Source organism: Bison bison, unplaced genomic scaffold (assembly GCF_000754665.1).
Source record: "Bison bison bison isolate TAMUID 2011002044 unplaced genomic scaffold, Bison_UMD1.0 scf7180017864492, whole genome shotgun sequence".
NCBI lineage: Eukaryota > Metazoa > Chordata > Mammalia > Artiodactyla > Bovidae > Bison > Bison bison.
The window spans coordinates 6,070,009-6,086,015 of NW_011495051.1; the positions used below are offsets into that span (position 1 = coordinate 6,070,009).

Sequence of the window (16,007 nt, forward strand, 5' to 3'; positions counted from 1 at the left end):
GCCTCCAGTCCCAACCCGCCCCGCCCCGCCCTGCGGCGCTGTTTAGCCTGAACCCACCACAGGTTTCTTCGCTGTGCTGTATCTCTTTCCTTTGAACCTACCCCCATCTGCTGCGCGCTCAGTCCGGCCCCCCTTTCTCTTCCGTTCTCTGCAAGTCCTCTCCAGCACCCTCCGGGGTCCTCTTTGGTGGCCCGGCTCTGATCCATCCGTGTATCTGCCGACACACCATGCGCTCCTGGACCCGCCTGAGTGCACCGCTGGGTGTTGTGCAGAAGGCCCCCCGACTCACCACCTCAGACCTCGGAGGCCACCCCCAGTGCCTCTCAGGCTGAGCTGGTCCAATTTTTGGTTCATGGGACCGACTGCGGAGTTGGGAAGCCAAGGAACCCCCCTGCGAGCTGGGAGGCCTATAGGGCAGGTGGGTGAGTCTGTGGTTCAGTGGGGTGCAGAGATAGGCGGCAGAGCTGGGAAGATAAAGGCGGGGAGGTAGGACAGTGTTGGTGGCAGAAAAACCCCAGGCTCCCTCTTGTAGGGAGGAACACAAGGTGGCCCCCGGCTCACAGGGGCAGGGAGCCAGGGCAAGCCATGAATGCTGGGCAATCCTGCATCGCGCAGAGGTAGTCTGTGAGCACCTGGGCAGCATCTAAGAGACTTGCAGTCCAGCTGTAGCCAGTTTGAAGGGAAGAGGGTTCCAGAACCACCGGCCAACCCCACGACATCTAGGCAAGTGGCTCACCTTTGAACAATAAATCACTCCCTGTAGCAGACCCGGGGTGAGATGGGTGAACCCCAGGTTATTTTGACAGTGGCAAGTTGCTTCACATCTTCTGAGATTGATTTCCACACACACAAAGGGGGAGGACAGCAGAGCCAGATATCTGTTGCAAGCGTGGTTGAAGCTGTCCCACTCTATCCAGCTTCACCGCATTTGCACCTTCTGTTCCCTCTGCTGGGCTGTCCCTTCTTGTCCCAAATGTGTGCATCCTTCTCCTTCAGCTCTCAGTCTGGTCCTCAGAGCCCCCCTTTCCCCTCTGCCCCACCATCCATATTCACCCTTCTATTCTCTCCCCTTCCTCCAAGAGCTCTTTTGTTGTTTAGCCACTCAATCTTGTCCAACTCTTTGTGACCCCATGAACTGTATGTAGCCCACCAGGCTCCTCTGTCCATGGGATTTCCCAGGCAAGAAAACTGAAGTGGGTTCCCATTTCCTTCTCCAAGGGATCTTCCCCACCCAGGGTTCAAACCCTTGTCTCCTGCATTGGCAGGCAGATTCTTTACTGCTGAGCTTCCGGGAAAGCCCAAGAGCTCCTTTGCACATGAGGAAAAGTCAAACAATACTCTTTTTCTCAGCATTGTGAAAATTTTGTTGTTCAGTCGCTTAGTCATGTCCACGGTACCTTGCACCTGGGGGTGTGCAGAACATGAGAGCCATTTGGATTAATAATGACACCAGAGACCTGGTAGAATGGGGGCAGTCCAGGCCCCAGAGGAGGAGCAGCAGGTTCCTGGAGATGTGGAGGGGAGGTCCTCCAAAGAGGATTTGGGTGGGCTGGGGTCAGGGAGAGATTTCAGGTGGGAGGTACTTTCTGGGCAGAAGTGGGGAGGCTGGAGGAAGGGCTCTGCCTGGCAAAAAGAGATGCAAGCTGGACCTTCTGTACATGGGCCACTTCTCCATTACTCCCTGCCCTTCTGTGACCACCCACTCCCCACTCCAGCTGTGAGCATGCAGTGTTCAGGGCAGGCTTCCTGGAAGAGGTGACATCTGTAACCAGGGGGATTCAGCTGAATTAAGGCCCAATGGTGAGTGAGGAGAGGACAGGGCTGGACCAGTCACTAAAGGCCCTCCAGGGTTCTCTGGGGAAAGGCATAGTCAGATTTGAAGTTAGACACAATCAGATTTAAAATGGGACAGCAGCAGGAGCAGCTGGGGTCTGGTCCGGAAATTGTAGACAGGAGTGAAGAGAGGAACTCCAGAGGGATTTAGCAGTAAAATTGCCAGGATATGGGGGAATCAGAGGAGGCCAGGTCCTGGGTGGTGAGAGTAGGGGGAAGGAGTCATTTCTAAGTTGGTGGGTCCAATGTAGGGTGTCTGGGTTGTGGGAAGGGAGACTTGGGGAGCTCCTTGCCTCCTTCATTCCACACTTTCACACCCTCTGTACTTGAGGGTGGGACAGGAAGGTAGGATTGGGGAGGCTCATAAACCTGATCCAGGTAATAAACTGAGGGCTTCTTTGTCCCTTTTGTGCCCCCACCCCGCCATCAGATGGCTGGTCCCAGTGGCCTTTTCCAGACCCTGGGGGTCATCATGGCCAGGCCTGGAGGCTGGACTCTAGACCCTGGACAATGAGCCCTGTGCTAGACGGAATAAAAAGATGTCCACACATCCTAACCCCTGGAACCTGTGAATATGTGACCTTACAAGGCAAAAGGGACTTTGCATGGCTGATTAAGTTAAGGATCTGGAGATGGGGGGATTATCCAACATCATCACTGTATGGTATGTGGTGGTTGTGGTTAGTTGCTCAGTCGTGTCCGACTCTGCAACCCCAAGGTCTGTAGCCCGCCAGGATAGCATGGGGATTCTCCAGGCAACAATACTGGAGTGGGTTTCCATGCCCTTCTCACTGTGCGGCATATTGGATCTTGTTTCCCTGACCAGGGATTAAACCTGCACCACCCACAGTGGAATCTCAGAGTCCCTAACACTGAAGAACCAACAGGGAATGCCCACAAGGGACCTTATAAGAGAGAGAGAGGAGAGTCAGAGGGAAAGAGATGGGAAGATGCTGACCTGTTGATTTTGAAGGTGGAGGAAGAAGGCAGGCAGCCTCTAGAAATTGGAAAAGGCCAGGAAACACATTCTCCCCTAGAACTTCCAAAAGGAATCCAGCCCTACTGACCTCTTGATTTTAGCCCCGTGAGACCCATTTTGGTTCCTACTTCCAGAACTGTCAGATAGTAAATGTGAATTGTTTTAAGCCACCAAATTTCTGATGGTTTGTCACTGTAGCAATAGAAGACCCAGACAGAGCCCCAACCTCCCGTCCAGAGTCCTGCTTGCGCTGTCAGACCCCGTCTCCCTCTGATCCTGACACGATTTCAAAATCAGCACCCACAACCCAGCCAGGGTCTGAGGACCCACCCAGGTCAGACCCACACCCCCTGCTACGTGTCCCCATCACCCATTTTTTGGACTCTGTGCCCACTCTGGTGGTCTCAGGGGCTGCTGCTCCCTGGCCTGGTGGGGCAAGGACTGGAGTCACAGGTGTCTGTCACTGCCTCTCCGTGCCCTGGAGAATCCAGTTCATGACTCTCACTCCAGTTCCTCACACTGGATAGGTGTCCCAAGCCCTTGGCTGACTGACCTCCTTGGCCCAGCCTTTGCCCATCAGGGTTCTTGCCCTCAGTGAGGGGCTTCTCTTCCTGATGACAGAGGCCCTCGGTTCTGACAGATCTGAGCCCACGTTCATGCTGTGTGACCTTGGGTGTGTGACACAGCCTCTCTGAGTCCCGTGGATCCTCTTCTATAGGATGGAAGATAATCAGGCTAGGTGGGGTGGGGGGATCCTAGAGGGAGCCCTCTACCCCATTCCAAATGGCTTGAGTCAGGGCTGGGGGAGGAGATAGGGTGGGGAGGATTGGGGAGAGGAGAAGACTTTGCACTGGCTATTCCTCTGCTGAAATACTTTTCCTGCTTGTCCATGGGGTCCCCTTGATTCCTTTTTTTCTTTTTACGTTATTGATGATTTTATTTATGTATTTACTTTTTTTTTGGCTGTTGAGGGCAGGAGGAGAAGGGGGTGACAGAGGATGAGATGGTTGGATGGCACCATCGACTCAATGGACGTGAGTTTGAGCAAATTCCAGGAGATTGTGAAGGACAGGGAAGCCTGGCGTGCTGCAGTCCATGGGGTTGCAGAGAGTCGGACACGACTGAGAGACTGAACAACAAAATTTCAGCTGTGCTGGGTCTTTTCTAGTTGAGGGGAGTGAGGGCTTCAGTAGTTGCTGTGCAAGGGGCTCAGTAGTTGCAGTTCTCCTGGCTCTGGAGCATAGGCTCAATAGTTGTGGCACACGGGCTCAGTTGCATGTGGGATCCTCCCCCGAACCGGGGATCGAACTCATGTCCCCTGCATTGGCAGGTGGATTCTTTACCACTGAGCCACCAGGGAAGCCCCCCACCACTTGATTCTTTAATCAAACCCACCTTCTGCCACCTAGAACAGATCCTCGCATACAGCAGTGCTTCATAAACATTCATTAAGGGCAGAGGGGATGAGGAGAGGCCAGACAAGATATAGATTTTGTCTAGGAAAGACTTAGAAAGAGGGCTTGCTGGGTGTGTCTGTGTGTCTCTATGTCCATCTGAGTTTCTGTGTGTTTCTCTGTGTGTCTGGAAGTCTGTCTGTCTGTCTGTGTGTATCTCTGGTTATTGGTCTGGGTGTGTCTCTAGGTGTGTGTGTGTCCATCTGGTGTCAGTCTGTCTGTGAAGGTATCTGCGTGTGTGTGTCTGAGCATGGACAGCCTTGCTTTCCCCTGCTCAGGGGCTCTGGATCTCACGTTCTCCCCTGCCCCCATCCACCAGAGCAGTGTCCAGCTCCTCTCTTATCCTGCTGCTTCCCCTCCCCCTTCCCCCACCCCAGCACCCTCCTGGCTCGGTGCCTGTGTCCTCACCTGAGGGCAAGGTAGGTACTCAAAGAGTGTTAATTGCTCAGTTGTGTCCAACTCTTTGCGACCCCATGGACTGTAGCCTGCCAGGCTTCTCTGTCCATGTGATTTTCCAGGCAAGAATACTGGAGTGGATTCCCATTTCCTTCTCCAGGGGATCTTCACAACCCAAGGATGGAACCCAGGTCTTCCATATTGCAGGCAGGCAAGATAAATATACTGTCTGAGCCATCAGGAAAGCCCCAGCTGCTCAGAGTACCTGGCTTCTCTCCAGCACCAGTCTGGCCCTTTCAGCTCCCAGGGCCCCACGTTCACTGGTTTGAGCTGCACAACCAGGTTGGTGCCAGAGATGAGCCTGTGCAGTCCTGTCTGTGAAGCAAGTGCATTGAAAATCCCCATTTTGTTGCAGCAAGGGGGAATCCTTCCAGGTCCCAAAAGATGTTTTGCAGAACTGAAGACTCTTTTGACTTTACTTCCTCTCTGCCTCTCCCTCTGTATTCTGCCTCTTGACTTCAATTTCTTGTTGCAGAGACAGAACCCGTGCCACCTGCAATAGAAGCTCAGAGTCTTAATCATTTGGTCTGCCACAAAAGTCCCTGAATCTTGTTTTTTTTTTAATGTAATACTTTTAAGAGTGCTTTGATAACAGTACAAAAAGAAATCTCTTGTTCTTTTTTGTTTTTTGGAAAAGAGTGTTTTGGTTTATTATTATTATTATTTTGGTAATAGCTTTAGAGAGATAATTTACGCACTATCCAATTCCTCAATTTACAGTGTCAAGTCAAGGGTTTTTAATAAAGCCACAGAGTTGGGCAGCTTTTGCCACTGTGTTTTAAAAAAATATATATATATATATATGTATATATATGTATCTATATATCTACTTGGCTGCACTGAATTTTAGTTAAGGCATGTGGGATCTAGTTCCCGGGCCAGGGATTGAACTCAGCACCCCCATCCCCCACTCCGTGCATTGGGAGCTTGGAATCCCAGCTACTGGACCACCAGGGAAGTCCCTTCCACAGTGTTCTTTTTGAGGGAACCAGTCCCCTATCCATGGGCAAGAAGGGTGCTTCTAATCTGAGCAATGGTATAACGAGTAACCTGGTGCAGGGGTGAGGTTGAGTCAGGGTTAAATAGATCACCACAAATTCGTAGAAGTAAAATTGCTAGTCAGGGCATGTGTGAGGATAGAAATTTGATAGCCATTGCCACAAGGCTCCCTGACCTCCACCATGGCAGCACTATCAGACTTTGCTAATCTGAGAGGTTAAAAGGGTGAGGCTGAGCATCTTCTCCGTTTTTAAAAGGTGGCTCTTGCCCCTCCCCCACAAAGAAAGGGAACGTCCTGGCGGTTCTGCAACCCACTCTCACCACCAAGGGCCTAGTTTACTCCCTGGTCAGGGGAACTAAAGTCCTACCAGCCCCACTGAGAGGACCACCACCTCCCAATAAAAAAGGTAGATTTCTATATTCTTTACCTGGAAAAATGTTCTTGTTTTAGTTTTTTTTTGTTTGTTTGTTTTATAGTTATAGAGGCTTTAAAAATTTATGGTAAGATACACCTAGAAACTCTTTTTTAAATATTAAGGAGATTAACTATTCTTTGATAAGAGCTGCCATGTCCACACCCCATCGTATTTTTTAAAATTCATTTTATCGAAGTATAGTTGATTTATAATGTTGTGTTAATTTCAGCTGTACAGCAGTGATTCATTCATATATATATATATATACTTTTCCAATATAGTTTATCATAGGATAATGATATCAACCCTGAATATTCATTGGAAGATCTGATGCTGAAACTGAAGCTCCAGTACTTCGGTCACCTGATATGAAGAGCTGACTAATTGGAAAAGACCCTGATGCTGGGAAAGATTGAGGGCAGGAGGAGGAGAAGGGGGTGACAGAGGATGAGATGGTTGGATGGCATCACCGACTCAATGGACATGAGTTTGAGCAAACTCTAGGAGATAGTGGAGGACAGAGAAGCCTGGGTGCTGCACTCCATGGGGTTGCAAAGATTCGGACAGGACTGAGGGACTGAACAACAGGATATTGAATACAGGTTCCTGTGCTACACAATAGGACTTTGTTGTTCAGCCAGCCTATATTTACTAGTTTGCATCTGCAAATCCCGCATTCCCACTCAGTTCCTCTTCTACCCCACCCGCCCTAGCAACCACAAGTCTGTTCTCTGTGTCTGTGAATCTGTTTTTTGTTTCACAGATACGTTCATGTCATATTTTAGATTCCATAAACATAAGTGAAATCATATGGTATCTGTTGGGCTTCCCGGGTGGCTCAGTGGTAAAGAATCCACCTGCCAACGCAGGAGACCCAAGAGATACGGGTTGAATCCCTGGGTTGGGGTCACAAAGACTTGGTGACTCAACAACAGCACTGATTTGTCCATGTCAGCTCTTAGCTGTGGCATGCCGGATCTTCGTTGTGCAGAGTCTTAGCCACCTGACCCCCGGGGAAGTCCCTCATCCACCTTTCTGGATGCAGTTTTGGGAAGATCCCTAGAGCTGTCACGTCTGCCAGGAGGGTAGTTTTGAAATGTGGAGAAACATTAGAATTGTCACAATATGAAGGCTATTTACTACTAAATTGATGATAGAGGAAATAATCTCATACCCAAACCTCCAGGATTTTTGTTTGTTTTTTTTTTTTTTCCCCAGAAATGAGCTACACCCATGGAACATGACTTTCTCTGGGGAGAGTGGGGAGGGCAGAGGAATCAGTCCTCTGGTTGCAGGATATTATAAACAATCCACAAAGCAATGCTGCTGCTGCTAAGTTGCTTCAGTCGTGTCCGACTCTGTGCGACCCCATAGACAGCAGCCCACCAGGTTCCATCGTCCCTGGGATTCTCCAGGCAAGAACACTGGAGTGGGTTGCCATTTCCTTCTCCAGTGCATGAAAGTGAAAAGTGAAAGGGAAGTCGCTCAGCCGTGTCCGACTCTTAGCGACCCCATGGACTGCAGCCCACCAGGCTCCTCCGTCCATGGGATTTGCCAGGCAAGAGTACTGGAGTGGGGTGCCATTGCCTTCTCTGCAAAACAGTGCTAGCACAATGCAATTCCACTGCAAAATGATATGAAAAGCCCTGCAGCCTGGTGAGAAGGAAGAGACTGTGGGATGGGGATCAAAAACGCTGATAAGTCATTGCCAAAGAAAGACTTGCTGGTCAATCCAAGAAAGAGTGGAGAAGCGGGCCACGGGCAAAGGAAGGATTGGCTGCTCCAGGGAGAGATGACTCAAAACACCAGAACAATCAGACCCAAAGACCTGTGTGTAGTTTTTCTGAGGATGCAGTAACAAAGTATCACTAACCGGATGGCTTAAAGACAGAAACTTGTTCTCTTCCAGTTCTGAAAGTTCAAAGTCTGGAATCAAGATGTTGGCAGGGCCATGCTACCTCCAAGGGCCCTAGGAAAGAATGTTTTTCCTGCCTCTTTATAGCTTCCGGTGGCTGCCGACAGACCTAGGCTTGCAGGAGCATCCCTCCAGTTTCTGCCTGTCCTCACTTCTCTGTGTGTTTATTTCTCTGTGTCCAGATTTCTCTTTTTTATTTCTTTACTTGGCTGCATCAGATCTTTGTTGCAGCACGTAGGCTCTCTAGCTGTGGCTCTTGGGCTGAGTTGTGCTGTGTCGTGTGGAATCTTAGTTCCCCAACCAGGGATCAATCCTGCAAATCCTTTGCATTGCAAGGCAGATTCTTAACCACTGGACCACCAGAGAAGTCCATAAATTTCCCTTGTAAGGACACTGGTCATTGGATTTAGGGCCCACTCAATTCTTGTCTGGGAAATCCCATGGACAGAGGAGCCAGGCGGGCTACAGTCCACAGGGTTGCAAAGAGTCAGATATGACTGAGCAACTAAACATACACTACTCCAGGGTGACCTCCTCTTGCCTTGATGACATCTGCAAACACTATTTCTGAATCAGGTTACACTGACAGTAATGGAAGTTAGGGTTTCAGCCTATCTTTTGCTGGGGACACAATTCAACTCACAATAGCCCCCCAGGTATTTTTGTTTTGTTTTGTTTTCCTTGTGTGTGTCTATTTCCCCCCAAAATGACTTTTTCCAGAATGCTATTAAAATATTACACTGTTGTTGTCGTTCAGCCACTAAGTCGTGTCCGACTCTCTGAGACCCCATGGGCTACAGCACACCAGGCTCCTCTGTCTTCTACTATCTCCTGGAGTTTGCTCAGATTCAGTGAGTTGGTGATGTTATCTAACCATCTCATCCTCTGCCTCCCCCTTCTTTTGTCTTCAATTTTTTATAGCATCAGGGTCTTTTCCAATGAATTGGCTCTTCGAGTCAGGTGGCCAAAGTATTGGAGCTTCAGCTTCAGCATCAGTTCTTCCAATGAATATTCAAGGCTGATTTCCTTTAGGATTGACTGGTTTGATCTCGTTTGCAGTCCAAGGGACTCTCAAGAGTCTTCTCCAGCACCACAATTCAAAAACATCAACTCTTCCAAGCTCAGCCTTCTTTATGGTCCAACTCTCACATTCTTACATGACTTCTGGAATATTACACAGTATGTGTGTTAGTTGCTCAGTTGTGTCTGACTCTTTGCGACCCTATTGGCTTTGGCCCACCAGGTCCCTCTGTCTGTGGAATTCTCCAGGCAAGAATACTGGAGAGGGTAGCCTATCCTTTCTCCAGGGGATCTTTCTGACCCAGGGATTGAACCTGAGTTTCCTGCAGTATGGGCAGATTCTTTGCCATCTGAGCCACCAGGAATATTACTAAACTATTAAATACAAATTTGTGAGGGAAATTTGTTGTTGTTCAGTCACTCAGTCACGTCTGACTCTTTGAGACCCCATGAACTGTAGCATACCAGGCTTCCTTATCCTTTACTATCTCCCAGAGTTTGCTCAAACTTATGTCCATTGAGTCGGTGATGCCATCCAACTGTCTCATCCTCTGTCGTCCCCTTCTCTTCTTGCCCTCAATCTTTCCAGCATCAGGGTCTTTTCCGATGAGTCGGCTCTTTGAATCAGGGGCCAAAGGATTGGGGCGCCAACTTCAGCTTCAGCATCAGTCCTTCCAATGAACATTCAGGGTTGATTTCCTTTAGGACTGACTGGTTTGATCTCCTTGCTGTCCAAGGGAGGATGCTTATGAAGGGAATGCTCCTTGCCAAAAGTCCAATGAATGTGTTTCAAGAATTAGCTGTAGTTTCAATTATAACCCACATCTTGTTCAAATGAATTCCTTGTCACAATTTGGACACTTTTTCAGAAAGTTACGGTTCCTTCCAATCAGCCCTTTTATTTCCGCCCCCTGGGGTTTTGGGGCCACTGTTAATTGGAGGGGCTTTTCTCTGGGACCTGTGAGCCGAAGCTAATAAGAAGGCCCCTTGGTAATTCCAGGTCAGTGCAGCGGTTGGGTGTGGGGGTGAGAATGGGATGTCCAGGACGTGGGTAGGAGGTAAGGACAACCTTCCCAAGGAGTGAATGTCCCTCAGCTGAGGAGGACAGTGGGTAGGGATGCAGGGGGCTGGGCCACGGGGGTTCCACTGAAACAAAAGCCCAGTGTGACCCAAGGGGGCTGCTGGAGGGGGCCTTGTCCTCTTAGGCTTGGGAGCCCTGGGGCTCAGACTCAGTGGAGCCACAGCCAGTTTTTATAGGAGAGCATCAAGCTCTGATTAGCAATCTGGAGGGTCACGGGGCTCAGCGTGGGCGGTGCACGGGGAGAACAGAGTGAAAGAGGCTTGTTTCCTGAGATGAGGGTGTCTGGAGGCTGGAGGAAGGAGATGGGGGTGGGAGGGAGGTCACAGGGCAGGCCTTGACTGTGCAACTAGCTTGGTATCCCTCTCTGGCCAGGTGGCCATGTGGGTGTCCCTGAGTGGGTGAGGGGCGGTGGTGGTGGTAGGCTCAGGGCCAAGGCAGGTTGGGAGGGAAGAGGCCAGATTGGCCCGGAGAATCCAGGCATGCGCTGGAGATTCAGTGTGTCTGAGGTGGAGGTGCAGGGTCCCTGGTGTCAGCCCAGGGGAGAGGCATGGGGTGGTAGGAGGCCCCATGGTGGCCAGCCTCTGTAGGGGGAGTGGGAAAGAGGAGGAGGATTCCCTCCCCACCAACCCCACCAAAACTGCTAGGGGCCACCTCAGCACCCAGGCGGGGGAGGCTCACTGAGCAGCTTTGCTAGACAGTTGAGGCTGAAGGTCAAGAGTTGAAAGATCAATTTAGACCTTGAGCTTGACCTTCACATCTTCCTGGGGCAGGAGGAAAGCAAGGAGTGGGGAGGGGGAAGTGGCCTTTACTGACCATTTCTCAAAGGCAGGGCCTGCCCTCCATTTCTCATCTATTAAAAATAACATCAACCAGAAACCCTTATGGGACATTAAGCGACAGACACTATTTTAAACGAACTTATCAGATCCCTCAACAGCCCTGTGAGGCGGGTACTCTTATGCTTTTGCAAGTGAGGCAGCTGAGAAACAGAGAGGTTAGGGCACTGGCCCAAAGTCACACAGCCTGTGAATGGCTGAGCTGAGGCTGGAACCTGGGCAGTGTGTTCCTGCTCAGCCGGCAGTGAGCCAGTGACTCTGTCTGTGCAAAGCTAGTGGCTCTGAGTGGAGCCTGCCTGGTATATAGGCTGAGAGGCAGCAGATAGCAGGAGACAGGCTTGGCTGAGTCTCCCAGGGGTCTGCCCGGGAGCCAGACTGGGGACGTGAGCTGATGGGTGGGGGACTGACCTAAATTTACCTCCCTGGAAACTTCCCCACCTCACCCCACTTCCCCTTTTGCTACCACTGGGGGAGGGGTGGTCTTTGTGCAAAGCCGGGGAGTTTCTCAAACCCTCCACCCCTACCCTGGAGCGTCCCAGAGGGGTGGGGCTTCCCTGGAGACAAAGATTCTGAGGATTGGGTCAAGGCTTTCACATAGTACTCAATGCCTTCTGTTGTATTTTACAGACTGTGTGTGTGTGTGTGTGTGCCTGTGTGTGTGTGTGTGTGCTTTGACTAGAAGAAAAATAATCTCAGGGGGAATTCCCTGGTAGTCCACGCTTCCACTTCAGTGGGCACAGGTGAGACTCCTGGGCAGGAAAGTAGAATCCTGCAAGCCAAGGCCAAAAAAAAAAATCTTCTCTGGTCCAAAAGCCAGCTGGCCCCAGTTATGAGAGCTGGGGGAGGCTTCTGAAGCAAAGGAATATTGGAAGGCAAGAGTGTGTCAGGGCAGTCAGGCAGAGGACAGTAGGTACAAAGACCCAGAGGTCTGAACCGTATGTTCTGCGTTGCTCATTAACTTAATGGTGCAAGCAGCAGAGAGACGAGGTGGATAGGAGACTGCCAAAGAAGCAGCACTGGCGCCAAGGAAGTCCTTAAAGTCTTGGATCTAACCTTGGGGGAGGGCAATAGGGAGCCATGGTGGAGTTCAAAGCAGGGAGGAACTTTCCTGGCTGCTGTCTGGAGGACGGGCTGGGGAGAAGTGGGGCAATCACCCAGGGCACAGTTGTTAAGGCCTGCAAAGGGCAGAGGAGTGGAAGGAAGAGGGAAAATATTCAACTTTTAGAATCTTTTATTTCAATATAGCACACATGCCGAAAAAAAAAAAAAATGCACAGGTCACAAATGTACGTTATAAAGTTTTCACACCGTGAACAAGCTTGTGTAGCACCCTGATGGATCGAGGACAGAACGTCACCAATCCTCAGATGTCTTCTCTGTACCTTCTTCTGTCAGTCCCCGTGCTGCACACACCACTCCCCTTCAGGGTAACCCCTAACCTGAGTTTGACTAGTATAGAACTACTTTGCCTGTCATTCAGACTTTTTATAAATGAAAGCAGACAGGTTGTTCTGCCTTCTTTCAGGCAGCATTGGATTGGCAAGTTTTCTCCCCGTTGTTCTGGGTCATAATCCTCGTTCATTGTCATGGTTGTAGAGTTTCTAACTGACTGCTAACATTTGTGGCTGAATACTTCTTGGGGTGTCCAAGAAGTAGGATGATGAACAGCATCTCTGGCTTCTACCCATGAAATGGTGGTAGCACATGTCCCAAGCTCTGACAGCCAAAAGTGTCCCTGAAAGTGAAAGTGTTAGTCGCTCAGTCATGTCCAACTCTTTGTGACCCTATGGACAATAGCCCACCAGGCTCCTCTGTCCATGGAATTCTCCAGGCCAGAATACTGGAGTGGGTAGCTGTTCTCTTCTCCGGGGGATCTTCCCGACCCAGGGACAGAACCCAGGTCTCCCGCATTGCAGTTGGATTCTTTACTGTCTGAGTCACCGGGAAGCTAAAAAATGTCCCTGCTGCTAAGTCACTTCAGTTGTGTCCGACTCTGTGTGACCCCATAGACGGCAGTCCACCAGGCTCCCCCGTCCCTGGGGTTCTCCAGGCAAGAACACTGGAGTGGGTTGCCATTTCCGTCTCCAGTGCATAAAAGTGAAAAGTGAAAGTGACGTCGCTCAGTTGTGTCTGACTCTTCGCGACCCCATGGACTGCAACCCACCAGGCTCCTCCGTCCATGGGATTTTCCAGGCAAGAGTACTGGAGTGGGGTGCTATTGTCTTCTCCAAAAAATGTCCCTAAACATGGCCAAATGTTCCCTCAGGGGTAAACATCACCCCCAGTTTAAAATCACTACAGTATAGTATTCCATTTTGTGAAATTACCACAATTTATTGATTTTTTTTTTTTTTTTTGACATTTAGATGGTTTCAAGTTTTGGGTTCTTACAAGCAGAGGTGTTAGGAACATTCTTGTAGGTTTTTCCAAGAGTGAAAGTCCCACATTTCCTTTCAGTTTATTCCTAGTGTAGGTGTTGATTAGGCTTTGTGGATCCTGCCAGTGTCCCAAAGTGGCTGTGTTATTCTACTCTCCTTCAGCAGCACAGAAGCGTCACTTGGTATGGTCTTTCTCATGTTAGCTGTTCTTGTAGGTGACATGGCATTTTGATTTAGCTTGCATTTCCCTGACGACTCATGATAACAAGCATCTTTTAATTTAATGGCCATTTGGAGATTCCCTTTTGTGAAAAGCTTATTTTCCCCTATGCTGTTTCTGCCTTTTTCTTGTTGATTGGTAAGAGCTCTTTATATATGATGGACATATGGTGGTACTGGGGCCATCTGTAGTCCCTCTGGCCCCAGTGGCCACCTCCATCACACTGATGTGCCTGGCTGCCTTGACTATCAGGTAGCATTCCACTCTGGCCATTGGACTACGGTTGTTGCCAGTGAATTTAAAGTTCTTGCTTCATCATGAAATGGTTCAGAGATGAAGTGATAGGTAAGAAGTGGATTTTTTTTTTAGAAAGAAGCACATTTCACAGATAGAGTGTGAGCCATCTCAGAAACCAAGAAAGACAGCTTCAAAATATTATGTGGTTAGTTTTTTTATGAGCTGGATAATTTCATAGGCTGATGAGTGGGAGGATTATTCCAATTATTTTGGGGAAGGGTCAGTGATTTCCAGGAATTGGGCCACCACTCACTTTTTGACCTCAGAACCATCATGGTGCTGGTGGGTGTGTCATTTAGATGCTAACATGTTACAATGAGTATATGATGAGGTTCAAGGAATACTGGAAGTCAGATCTTCTGCTATCTCAGACCTAGTTGGTTCTAACCAGTTTTCATCATGTCCTATGTCTCTGTCATTCTTTTAAAGGTTGTGCCCTGCCCCTCTCCTCAGTCCTGGGTGTTCATTGGAAGGACTGATGCTGAAGCTGAAACTCCAATACTTTGACCACCTCATGCGAAGAGTTGACTCATTGTAAAAGACCCTGATGCTGGAAGGGATTGGGGGCAGGAGGAGAAGGGGATGACAGAGGATGAGATGGCTGGGTGGCATCACCAACTCAATGGATGTGAGTCTGACTGAACTCTGGGAGTTGGTGATGGACAGGGAGGCCTGGCGTGCTGCAATTCATGGTGTCACAAAGAGTTGGACACGACAGAGCAACTGAACTGAACTGAGCTACAGTGGGGAGACAAGTGTGGGGAGACATGCTTGAATGATGAAAGCACCCAGAGCAAAATCACTACACTGCCAGCAAGGACAACCACTTTCATGATCTGTATTTACTTAAGCAGGCAGAGATATATGTGGAAGCAACACAGCTCAGTGTTTAATTTATATAAACAGTATCACACTATTATCACAAACAGGTTCTTCATTTTTCACTCAGCAGTATCTTTTTGAGATCCATGTATGTAGAGACAGAGATGGATGAAGTTATTTGTTCCCTTTTCACACCCGTATAATATTCCATCACAGGACCATCCTCTTTTCCATTTCTCTACTACCCCACTGATGAACATTGCAGTGACTTCTAGCTTTTGACTCTTATGAACATCACTGCAACAAAGTCCTTATAACTGTCTCCTTAGTACTTGTCAGAAAGTTATTTTCTTTTAAAACCCACTCTTCACTTTTCTTGCTGCCTCCACAAGAAATGGTTCCATTCAGTGGCCATTTGGAGATAATCCTTTGGGAGGGGCCCATTTTCCCCTTGGGGTTCCTGCTTTTTTTTCTTGTTGATTTGTAGGAGCTCTTTGTATATGCTGGACCACAGGTTCTTTGTCAGCTATATTTCTGGGGCAGATATTTTGGAAAAAGTTTTGGGAGGCATTCAGGAGGTAAGGTCAACAGATGTAAGCAACTGACTGGAGGCAGGGAAAGGAAGGAATGGAAAAAGATGTGCCAATTTCTGGCTAAGTGTCATCATGGTGACTGAGGGGAACTTCGGTGGGGTGGGATCGTGGGAGGAGCCACAGATGAAGAAGGTGCTGCTGGATCTGAAGAGTCATTAGATTTTGGCCTAGGGTCCCATGGACAAAGTGGGGCTCCACAAAGAGGGATGCCTGGGTGGGCTGAGGACCTCAGGAATTATTTGTAAGATATGCTGCCTTGTGCGTTTTTCTGAGAATCTCTAGCTTGGAGCAGGTTCAGATGTAACACCTTGATTCAGAGTCCCAAACACAGCAGAGTTTTTGGGTCAACTGAGGACAGCTGAATATCTGGCAACAAGATTTTCCTTTTCTTGCATTCAGTTCAGTTCAGTTCAGTTGCTCAGTTGTGTCTGACTCTTTGCAACCCCATGAATTGCAGCATGCCAGGTCTCGCTGTCCATCACCAACTCCCAGAATTCACTCAAACTCAAATCCATCAAGTCAGTGATGCCATCCAGCCATCTCATCCTCTGTCGTCCCCTTCTCCTCCTGCCTTCAATCCCTCCCAGCATCAGAGTCTTTTCCAATGAGTCAACTCTTCGCATGAGGTGGCCAAAGTATTGGAGTTTCAGCTTTAGCATCATTCCTTCCAAAGAAATCCCAGGGCTGATCTCTTCTAGAATGGACTGG

The 16,007-nt window shown here is 49.1% G+C and overlaps 1 protein-coding gene across 1 annotated transcript in view; it reads left to right on the forward strand.

Moving 5' to 3' along the window:
- FBN3 (fibrillin 3) overlaps positions 1–16,007 on the forward strand; it is a 128,390-nt gene that overhangs the window by 10,877 nt on the left and 101,506 nt on the right. The window contains exons 6-7 of the mRNA XM_010828478.1: positions 4,644–4,685; positions 4,963–5,004. Of these exons, the coding sequence (XP_010826780.1) occupies positions 4,644–4,685; positions 4,963–5,004 (84 nt within the window). The remainder of the gene's footprint in view (positions 1–4,643; positions 4,686–4,962; positions 5,005–16,007) is intronic.